Raw genomic sequence first — 12,442 nt, forward strand, 5'->3', positions numbered from 1 at the left:
GGTAAAACACAGTGAAAAGAGTATTTATTTCCAACATAATTTTCAAATGTATTAAAATATTTGCCTCTCTTCTTTTGATATATACAAAGCTGAAATTGAAGCTTTGATAGTTCCAAATGTCATGATGTACATGATTTATTACTGTCATCGTTAAATTAAGAAATTAAGAAGGAAGTACAGTTCTAAGGGTGGAATTTACGGGGCCAATGCATTCACTTGGAATACATGCTCCCATTCACTGTAAACTTTCAAACTCCTGAAATGTTCAGGCAATTCAATTATTTTCAAAAAGAACAAGGAAAGCTATTAATGGATATGCAGTGTATAATTTTGCCATATCTTTTGAAGATATGTCAAAACTTCAGTTTATACACTGTGAACTAGAGTGAAATGATCAGGGTTGGCTTGTTTATATGAATATTTCAAATATTCAAGGGTAAAAGGTGGGGAGATGGGTAAAATTTAAAATTTGTCAACTTTCATTTGGTTCACTAACATGTCTTAACTTCAGTATTTAAAATTAATTTTCATCTTTCTTAGAAAGATTCTGGTCAAACTTTAAAAAATGTTGCACAAGGCTACCCAAAATTTTTGCTTTATTTAATCTAACTAAACATTTCAAGTGTATATTTTGGATTAAAGCAAATTATTTTTATTCAGATATTTCATTTTTAAAATGAAAGATTTAGTCATAAGGATAAAAGCTGCCCGAGGTTCAAAATTTTTATTATTATTTGATATTTTACCAAACCTGACACCATAGTTTCTTAAAAACAACAACAAAAACAAAAACAGTGATTGAGTAAAACTAATAAGTAAAAATATGATTAAGGCTAAATTCTTGCATTTACAATCTGGCCTAAGGAAATATGACATCTGCTAAAACATGCTACTGTAAAACACATTGTGCAATGAAGGTTTTACCTTAAAGAAGAGTCCCATGACTAGCAAATAAAGTCCTAAACAATAGTTCACAAAATGTAAAATATAAACAGGAAGACAATATAAAAATGTCTCACAATATTTGCAGAGAATCACCCAGTTGCAAATGCTTTATATAACCTGTAGCAAACGCCTCCGACAGGAGTCCACATATGGATCACCCTACTGGACCCTGCAAGGCAGTGCCAGGACGGTGTTTGAGGGCTCTCTGGCTGACACGATAGCTGGGTCATAACATAAAGGAGACTGTTCCATTCCACCAAACTCCAAAGGGAAAGCTAAGGAGGCCAGGCCAGCGCAGTTATCCTGTAGTGAACCACTCCAGGATGACGTTTCAAATAATTTTCCCTTAAAACATGAGGTTAACATATTGGTATTACATTTTTTTTTACTTAGCTTGAAAGAATGTCATATATATATGTGTGTATATATATATATATATATATATATATATATATATAAATTCATTAAATGAGGTACATTTAAAAATTTTACTCTTCCAGGAAACGGTAATATAAAGGGTAATATTTTTCTTCCAATATAAACTTTTGAGTACAACAAATAATACATATGAGGGAATGGGTGTGGGTTTATAAGTATTTTTAATAAATTTGAAATAGCATTTACCATTATGGTTTGTTGAATATATTTTTTCAAAATTATAAACCTTTGGATAATTCCAGAACTTGGAAATGTTTACATGAAATAATCCCACATTAAAAAGCATAATATAAGATGGCTTATGTATATGAAAAAGCACATGCACAACTATGATCATGAAGAATTTAAAGTAACATAAATGTTTTAAAGTTTAATATTTATTGTGACTTTTTTAAAATAAAAAATATCTAAATTTTGGCTAACTAAAACAACTCAGCAAGGAGTGTGACTAGTGTTCACAGGGTCAATCCTGACCTCATCACAGGGAGCGTGCGGACCTAGCAGGAAACAGAATCTTGAAAGTCTAAGTGCAAATGGAAAGAGCTGAAGATTTCTATAACTTCTCCGTCTCACAACTTTTGTCATCCAGGGACATAGCTGTCACTCCGCTTCCTATTACCAAAGTTACATGTGTCATCTGTTACAGTTACATAATAAAAACAATACTAAGTAAATATCCCTATAAGGGAATTATATAATCTCCTTATCAAGCTTTCCAAACACATCAACCCACAAAAATGAGGCCTGTAATTTTTTGAGTCCAAAGAATGTCCTTATTTCAATGCAGATTTTGGATTTTCTTCAATACTGTAAGGTTAGTACATTTCCACTGGAAATGCTTCTGTTGAATTACCCTACTTTCCTAGGAGTATTCCATTATGATTTTAATCTTCATGTTGGACTACCTAAATGGAATAAATATTGGCTATGTACTATCATTATTTATAAACTAGCAATCCCTTTTTTTTCAGAGATTTCAACTACCATTTACACATTTCTCATTGATACTAAGAAAAATAAGACTCTTTTCTCCTTGAATCAGAATATTCTATTCTTTTAAATTTTTTATTTTGGAATAATTTAAATAAAAGTCATCACATTTTTTTTTCAAATCTGATTTTAAAGATTAATGTAAAACTATCTAAATCCAAAATCTTTTTGAAATGATAGTTTCTATTTTATTCCAATGCCTTCCCCTTTTCTAAATCCCTCCAAAGAACTGTGCAACAGGGAGATCAGCTTGTGCTTTGTGACCACTTAGAGGGGTGGGAGGGAGGCTCAAGAGGGAGGGGACAGGGGGATACATGTATACATATAGCTGATTCACTTTGTTATACAGCAGAAACTAACACAACATTGTAAAGCAATTATACTCCAATAAAGATGTAAAAAAAAAAAAAGAACTGTGCAAAATATATTTATAATGTATGAAAATGACACTGGGAAATTTATTTTCTGCTTAAATTATCTTCAATCCAGGAAGTTATATAGTCAGAGGAAAAAAAAAATCTATTAACCTTCAATGATGAAACTTAAGAAAATTTTAAGACAATCTACATCTAAGGGTAATTTTACCCTGTAATTCAATAATTTGGTTTAGCCACTTGTGATACCAGGACATGATGAATTACTATGCTGCACTTAATTATTTATTTGCTCAATCACATCTTCACTCGGCCAATATTTACTTAGCACCACCTCTCAGCGCCATGTCTACTGGTGGTAGAACATGGAACAAGACAGTGGCTCCTGGTCTCAAGAAGCTTACAGTTCAGCAGGAACTTAAAAGCATTCAACCAATACTTAGCACGTGTGATGAGTTTTGTCAATTTTCACCCTTTTAAAAAATCTCTTAAATTCATCCATTTCTATCAATTTCCCTCAACCCATCCAGCCCAAGCTACCATTATCTCTTATGTATACCACAGCAATAGCTTTCTACAACTCCCCAATTCAGTTTTGTCCTCCTCCAATCCACTCTCTACAAAGCAATCACAAAGATCTATAAAAATTTCAAATCCTATTATGTGACTCTTCCGCTTAAAAACTTCAAAGGCTTCTCATCATTCTTTGGATCAAAATCCTTAATCTTTATAGAGTCCTTTTCTCTCTTTGTTCCAGTCACAGTGGCCTAAATTCAGTTTCTTATATTCATCAGGCTCTATCTTGCCTTAGGCATTAACACAAACCTTCTCTGACCACTCAGTTTAATGTCCCCCCCATGCTGTGATTCCCATCCCAGATACTCCTTAAGTCAAACACATCACTGGATTTATCTTATTCACAGTTTGTAATCTGAATCTCATAGGTGTTCCTGACTGTTTATGTTTTCTTTATCAGGAAATATCCTTCATAAGTGTGGGTACCTTGCTAACCACTTTATCCTTAGTGATTAGGATAGTGTCTGGTGCATAACAGGTGCTCAGAATATATTTGTTGGGAAATGTTCAGGTGATTAAGAGCACAGCACTGATACTTAGTAGCTGGCTGAATTAGTCTCTTTGAGTCTCAATCTTCATTTCTAAAATGGAGAATGTAAATAAAGTATTGACTTAGTTCAGTGCCTGATAAACTTTATTATAAATAATAAATGTTAACCATCGTCATGATGATCTTCATCAAGATCATCATTCAGATTGAAAGCTGGCCTTCATGAGCTTAAGCAGGTAGAATGAATAGCAGAGATATTTTTTACAACCACAATTACTTTAGAACTAGGGAGCATCTTGTTAACTGAAAGTCCATTTGGCTTGGTTGAGCATTTTGACTAATTTGGATATACAAAGGTGAGCCTGAAACGAAGGCTGGACTAGATGCTAAGAAGAGCTGAGTGGATGTACATAAAAGAATGAGGAAACACCTTGAGTTTGGGGCAATCCAGACTGACAGCACTGAGGGGAGAGATGTGAAGGGGAAGAGAAAGAGAGAAGCTAATGTACTCTCCTTGGGCTGCCAGCACAAGGCTAGAGCTGCCAGTGACACACCCAAGTAGGGTGTCCACTAGTTAAAAACTGCTGTGCAGAGGGTTATCTAATATGCTATTTGAGGTTGTTTGAATTGCTGTATTGCTTCCTCAAATCCTTAGTAAATATAAGTACTACAAATATCTTTATATTATTATTTTGATAGAAATCAAAGGAGCTGAGTATCATTTATCCAAGATCCCAAGGGATATATGTGGACACACAATCCTGCATGTCCAAGCTCTGTCCTCACCCCCATACACAGCTCCCCCTTGACTTGGGGTATGCACAATGACAGAATGCTCTGGAGAGGACGGACCCAGGAAGAGGTCTATGCAATTCCTAGAAATGCATTCAGAGCCACTCTTGTACAGAATTTCAGAGTCTGGGGTACTGGAGTATGATTTGGAAGGACAGCCAGGTTTGGGTAAATCCCCTTGGTGATTGGTTATAAACTATCTAACCCTGTACAAGATGGTCTATTTCTTTTCGTGTTGCAGAAAGCCCCAATTTTTGAGTAATGCTAAAGGATAACATATAGTCAAGTACATAGATTAATTATGTTTTCCATAACCACTTTGTATTATATAGATTCTCTGAAGATAACACATGGAAATAACACTGCCTGGGACACAGGTGGAAACCTTTCTATTAAGATCATCTGTCAGTAACATTACAAATAACTTTATTGTAAAGTAGAATAATGGTTCAAAACATGAGGTCCACAGATGTCTGAGCGTGTTCACGAACCCATCTAAGATTTAAGGGTAGGGAGGATAGTTATATTAAGGATGGGGAGAAAGCAGGAAAAATGCTGGGGACCTACTATTACCATCATGCCAACTCTAGCTTAAAATTATTACACAGGGTTATCATGCTATTGCCTCTGCCAGTTTGGATAGGAAATCACATAGTTTGATATTATCATCTCTAACCCATAGGCTGGAGAGGAGGCAGCATGGAAAAGTCCCACTGAAGGAATAGGATCTGAGTTCCATTTCACTGTCTGAATCTTACCATTCTCTGCTGAAAAATCCCAGATCCCAAACATCCTATCTCACAAAATGAAATGACCAAATTGGAAATAAGAAGACATGTGAGTGAAAGAATGACATTATTGTAGGAGGGCATAGTATTACTTGAGATGACAAGAATAAATATATAAATGTGATGCCTAAAAGTTTATAAATGCACTTGTTAATATATGATTTCTTAGAGTCCTACAAACTCCCTTTGAGGTGATTTGGTCAGCAACAGTCCCCATTTGATAAGCTAAAACCGAGGCTCAGAGAAGTCTGACTTGTTCCAACACTGGCAGTTAGTCATAGCAAATTCACATCCTCCAGCACCTTACCCTTTTCATTGCACCAAGCATATGGTCTACAGGGTCTTTTGTTCAATTAATCGCATCCTGAAAACAGTTTGAATCATTGTTCTTTAATCACAAATACATTTCATAAGTCATTTATATTTATTACAAACCTGTCAAAAGTTAAATAAAACCATATCTATTCATATGCCATAATATGCTACTTATTCAACAGCCAATTAGATTATAATGAAAACATACCAGTCTAATTACACAAGAAAGCAGGAAGATGAAAGAACATAGAAACAAATAACAATTCTCTATGAAAATTTGAATATAAATTATTAAATAAATGATAAATCTATAACTAAATAATATTTATGGTGTCACACTTGCTTGACTAAGAGAGATAAATTGCCATGTAACAGGATTTCCAAAGTGTGTAGATGCTGATGTGACAGATACCATGGGAACAAAGTACAAGCACTCAACTTACCAACAAACTGACTCCAAAAGTTGGGTAAGAACTCATGTTTATTTTCACAAAGGAAAATTCTAAATTTGGGGTTTTCAAGGCTGCCCACAGAAGCATCTTTAATCCATATCCAGAAGCATAGTTAAACTATGACAGCAAGGCATGTATGAAATCTAAGTATCATTTAAAACACTGCTAATAAAGGATGGGTATTCAGGGTACAAATTCAAGAGGCCAGAGACCGATCACTACTTCTAAGCCCCACCCTCCTGACATTGCTCCTGACCTCCTTTCCCCATACCCTCCCTTCCAGCCTTGGCTCCCAGCAGACACTAATAACTATTAGTTGAATACTGGTAAAGAGCAAGGAACAGTGCTGACCCCTCCCTTCTGCCCTGCCAGCAGGCTCAGAGGTGGTCTACGGTGGTAGGAAGTGCTGGCAATAGAAATGGAGCAGGATGGTGAACCAGAGTGGTGGTTACCAAAGGGTGGTAAGGTGGGGATGAATGAGGATGGCTTCGGGGAGTAAAGGCTCTGCCCCACTGACACATACTTTGAAGACAGGGGTCATGAGTTGGGCATTACTATTTGGAAAATTTCCTATCTGGTTTCTTGAGCAGAGTTTTTCATGAGAAACAGTAGCTAATGACTACAGTGTAGCTGTATGTGGCCCATCAGTTTGCTTTACCCTGAACTTGAGCTCTCCTCTCCAGCCAGTACAAGCCACCATCTCCTCTTGCCTGAACCACTGATACAGTCTCCTAGCTGGTCTCCCTTTTTCTATTCTTGCCACCCCAACTCCATCCACACACACATTCCATCCCACAAATCATGCCCAAGCCAGCAGCCAGACTGATCCTTCTAAAACATAAATCCAATCAGGTCACATCCTGTTGACACAGGCCAATGGTTTTCAATTATCCTTGGAATAAAATCCAAATCATTGGGTGGGGCCTGACAAGGTACCTCTGATTCTATATTTCCTACTTCTCTCTCCTACTCCTCCTCCATCTCAGCCGTAAGCTTCCTGCCCACTCCCACCCTGGAATGTCGTCATTCCAGTCTCCGCTCCAATGTTACTTCTTAGCAAACACTCAACCTAAAGGTCCCTCCCGCATCAGTTTTTAGCTCACTGACCTATTTTCTTCAGGGCACTTACCATCCGATATTGTATTGTTAGTCTACTTGTTAGCTCCAGAGAGCAGCATCCTCATCTGTCGTTTTCTCTTTCTTAAAATGATCTAAATTAAGAAAACAACCCTTTTCTAAACTTTCTTCATCTAAATCAGTCCAATCTATTTTAAGGGTCATTATGACCTACCCTTCCCACCCAAAACACACACACAGCCAACCTTCCACACACATACCTTTAATAAAATGTTCTTTGGCACTCGGTTAATATTATAACTGCACACATGTATTTTCTATCTATTGTAACCAAGTGCTCATGAGGGAGCTTCGGCAGCAGAGATTTTGTAAAAATTTATTCTGAATTTATAGCAGAGAGAAGGGGCTCACTGGTGACCATGAGCTCACCAAGCTCTCAAAGCCTCTTCCTTCCCTAGAGGGAGCATCATGTGCCTTCCAACAGGCTTGTTTCAGAAACCCTAAAGCCATACTCCAACAGCAGTGGCTAATCCCAGAGTCTACAGGGCCCCTGATAGTAACACTCAGGGAGAGGTCAATGCTGGGATGCCTGGAACTCATCTTAATAAATCCTCTGTGGGATGAGGTTGACTTGGAAAACTCCAGCACCTCGGAGATTCTTGCCTCCATTTGTGGTTGAAGTCATAAGCTCTGGAGCCAGACAGCGTGTGTTCAAATTTCTGCTTTGCTACCAAGTAGCTATGAGACCTTGGCAAGTTAGTTATCTTCACCAACACCAAGTGTTCTACCATAAGGGAAACTGAGTCCTATAGAAATGACTTTTCAAAAGGTTGTGTTTTTTCTTCATTTACTCACCTGAAAAATGGGGATAATAATAGTACCTATCCTTATGGTTGTAATGTGGATTAAATGACTTAATTAATAAATATAAAACACGAGCTATTACTATCATGATTCCTCAGCAAAATCTTTTGCTTTGCCTAGAATAACTGAGAATGGCCCATAGACCAATATGTATTTTAAGTGTACAAAAATGATCACCTACTTGTGAACATTTGTAAACAAGTACTTGTAAATAAAATGTATCTAAGAGAAGATCTAGTAGGGCAACTGAACACAAAAGAAGATTATGTAATTACTGATGTTTATATCTAGAAAGGCATCTCAGAGCTCCTGAGGCTGTTGCCTTTAAACACTGGAGCTATAAAGGAGGCAAGCATATACAGTGGAGAAAAGACAGCCTCTTCAATAAGTGGTGCTGGGAAAATTGGACAGGTACATGTAAAAGTATGAAATTAGAACACTCCCTGACACCATGCACAAAAATAAACTCAAAATGGATTAAAGACCTAAGTGTAAGGCCAGACACTATCAAACTCTTAGAGGAAAACATAGGCAGAACACTCTATGACATACATCACAGCAAGATTCTTTTTGACCCACCTCTTAGAGAAATGGAAATAAGAACACAAATAAACAAATGGGACCTAATGAAACTTAAAAGCTTTTGCACAGCAAAGGAAACCATAAACAAGACCAAAAGACAACCATCAGAATGGGAGAAAATATTTGCAAATGAAGCAACTGACAAAGGATTAATCTCCAAGATTTACAAGCAGCTCATGCAGCTCAATAACAAAAAAACGAACAACCCAATCCAAAAATGGGCAGAAGACCTAAATAGACATTTCTCCAAAGAAGATATACAGATGGCCAACAGACACATGAAAGAATGCTCAACATCATTAATCATTAGAGAAATGCAAATCAAAACTACAATGAGATATCATCTCACACCGGTCAGAATGGCCATCATCAAAAAATCTAGAAACAATAAATGCTGGAGAGGGTGTGGAGGAAAGGGAACACTCTTGCACTGTTGGTGGGAATGTAAATTGATACAGCCACTATGGAGAACAGTATGGAGGTTCCTTAAAAAACTACAAATAGAACTACCATACGACCCAGCAATCCCACTACTGGGCATATACCCTGAGAAAACCATAGGTCAAAAAGAGTCATGTACCAAAATGTTCATTGCAGCTCTATTTACAATAGCCAGGACATGGAAGCAACCTAAATGTCCATCGACAGATGAATGGATAAAGAAGATGTGGCACATATATACAATGGAATATTACTCAGCCATAAAAAGAAATGAAATGGAGGTATTTGTAATGAGGTGGATGGAGTTAGAGTCTGTCATACAGAGTGAAGTAAGTCAGAAAGAGAAAAACAAATACAGTATGCTAACACATATATACGGAATGTAAGGAAAAAAAAAAAAAAAGGCCATGAAGAACCTAGTGGCAAGACGGGAATAAAGACACAGACCTACTAGAGAATGGACTTGAGGATATGGGGAGGGGGTGGGGTGAGTTGTGACAGGGTAAGAGAGTGTCATGGACATATATACACTACCAAATGTAAAATAGATAGCTAGTGGGAAGCAGCCGCATAGCACAGGGAGATCAGCTCGGTGCTTTGTGACCACCTAGAGGGCTGGGATGGGGAGGGTGGGAGGGAGGGAGATGCAAGAGGGAAGAGAAATGGGAACATATTGTATATGTATAACTGATTCACTTTGTTATAAAGCAGAAGCTAACACACCATTGTAAGGCAATTATACTTCAATAAAGATGTTTAAAAAAAAAACACTGGAGCTTCCACAGAATGAGAGAGATATCTAAGCAGCCAGCAGAGGAAAGAAACCAGTGCTAATCCTCAGACTCACAACAACAAATTCCACGTTTGACTGAAGTCATTAAAATATGTGACAAAAATTTGAAATAAAGCTTTTGAGTAGAAATTTCCTTTGGACCTTTCTATAAGATCTGATTTCCTTTACTGCAGAAAATTTAGTGGCCATCAACTGATCATCTGATATTTATTAAACACATTATTTGCACAAAGCACTTAGGAAAAAGAAAGAACTACATAGGACATGAAGTTTTTCCTCCAACAATTTACAAAAGCACCTTGCAGTGCTTTCAGAAGATATCAAGCCAAGAGCGGAAGGACTTTTAACTCTGAAACGCGTGCATTTTATAACCAAATACAACTGACACAATCTCACCTGTATATAGTTTTGCTATCACAGAGTATTCTTATCCAATGTTTGCATGCCGCATTATAAGCACCAAAATTTTCTCAAGTCAGACCAGAGCTATTAAAATTTCCAAAACACTGCTTAATTTCCATCCATGCCTTCCCAAATTTACCAGTATCACTTTATAGCACTTTAATGGCACTGTAAGACTGATTTTTTTGTGTGTGCTTTTCTATCAGATTTAAATGAGTAATAAGTCACAGGCCCGATATTATTAACATCTAACATGAACCAGAACACCATAATTATCATAATTCATGCTTTTACATAGATATCAAATTCTCAAAGAAAAAATTTGTATAAACAATTATCTAGTACTCACTTGAAGACTAGTGATTTGGACATTTTCAAAAGCCTGTCATTTGAGACAGATGTCACAGCAACAATTCCAAAATGCTTTATTAACTCTGCATCAATGCTATTAACTTTGCTCTTACGATGCTCTATTACGTTGAGTATTTTCAACACATTATTTAATGAAAATCGCTTTCACTATATCACTACCTTGCCATTATTACAAAGAAGGAAGTTTTCAACTACTGATCCCTAACTCCATTTCTTCAGGGAAACAAACGTGACTACATTAAAGAAATAAAAGATATTTGAGGGGACTATCGTAAAATTTAAAATCTATAAGGAAAAAACAGTGCTTCTTCAAACATCCCAAGCTAAGTCTTACTGAAAGAAAACCACTGGTGTCTTAAAATTGTATATCACAATACTATCAATGAATTTGAAATAGTAACATTTTAATTTTAAAAATTCTGTCACTTCTGTGGCTCACCTCATCATCTTTGTACCAGGATAAGCTTTCAGCAGTAAGGACGAACCAGTATCCCTTAGAGCCTCCTTTCATGATGCCAATGTTGCTGATGGTTAGCCATCCCTTGCGAATCACCTTCAAGAGAGCACAGATCGGCAGAGATGTTTAGTTTAACATGAGCCCATGGGGAACGCAGGTTTGCACGAAGTTAAAAACAAGATACAAGTTACAATAAGAATAGCATTGTTCCCTCAAAGCTCACCTTCTATTAAACTATTCAGAATAATATATCTTCATGCTTCCCTGGTGGTGCAGTGGTTAAGAATCCACCTGCCAATGCAGGGGACACAGGTTCAAGCTCTGGTCCGGGAAGATCCCACATGTCACAGAGCAGCTAAGCCCATGTACCACAACTACTGACCCTGCGCTCTAGAGCCGGAGAGCCACAACTACTGAAGCCCGCGCACCTAGAGCCCGTGCTCTGCAACAAGAGAAGCCACCTTAATGAGAGGCCTGCACACCGCAACGGAGAGTAGCCCCCGCTCGCTGCAACTAAAAAGAAAGCCCACGCGCAGCAACGAAGACCAAATGCAGCCAAAAATAAATAAATAAATTTATTTTAAAAAAAAAAACCCAAAATAATATATCTTCCAAAAGCACAGATAACCAGAGGGAAGTCTCTCCCATCAAATGAACAAAAATCAAAATCGCAGACTTGTATGGATGGTGGAAGCAGAGAGACTGAAACAGGAATAAAATAAGGCAGACTAATAGGCTTGTGCCAGGCCTATTTATGGCACTGCTGCTACAATTAAAAGATATTTAGTTGATTGGACAAACAACAATAGACTCTCCATGCCCACTGTCTCTTACGCCCTTCCAGCCCACTGGCCCATTTGTTTGCCTGGTTTGCATCTCATTAGGATTTCTACCAGAGACTGGCCACCGAATGGTGAAAAGAAAAAACAAGCCAACCAATTAGTTCCTTATTAACAGCTCTCAATAAGCTGAATGGGGGAGAAAGCTGAAACAATAAGCTAAAATTAAAAGTTTGGAGGTTTTTAATGGTCTAAGTTTATCCATCTACTTCTGGTTGTTATTTGCCAAGCTAAGAAATACATAGTCTTCATAAAAATATTTAAATGGCATTTAAATTTTTAAACATTAACAACTTGGATAGAAATTACCTATAAATGGCATTTAAGTGAAAATCTATTTTTTCTCACAGCTTTTATAAAGTTAAATTCTGTTTTCCATACGGCATAGTTTACCATCTCCTCTATGATAGATAATTTTTGTTGTCGTAGAAATGAAATATATATGGAATTGTATG

At 37.0% G+C, this 12,442-nt stretch overlaps 1 protein-coding gene and 1 long non-coding RNA gene across 7 annotated transcripts in view; one reads left to right on the top strand and one right to left on the bottom strand.

Annotated features, from left to right (window-relative positions):
- Nucleotides 1-12,442, bottom strand: part of DNM3 (dynamin 3) — a 578,846-nt gene that overhangs the window by 265,595 nt on the left and 300,809 nt on the right. For all 6 annotated transcript variants that reach the window (XM_082437591.1, XM_082437593.1, XM_082437588.1 and 3 more), the window contains one exon: nt 11,131-11,244. In XM_082437591.1, coding sequence (XP_082293717.1) covers nt 11,131-11,244 — 114 coding nt within the window. The remainder of the gene's footprint in view (nt 1-11,130; nt 11,245-12,442) is intronic.
- Nucleotides 1-12,442, top strand: part of LOC309649558 — a 434,139-nt gene that overhangs the window by 89,856 nt on the left and 331,841 nt on the right. The gene's annotated exons all lie outside the window — the stretch shown is intronic.

The sequence above is a fragment of the Balaenoptera physalus genome (genome assembly GCF_965194825.1).
Source record: "Balaenoptera physalus genome assembly, chromosome: 1".
Classification (NCBI taxonomy): domain Eukaryota; kingdom Metazoa; phylum Chordata; class Mammalia; order Artiodactyla; family Balaenopteridae; genus Balaenoptera; species Balaenoptera physalus.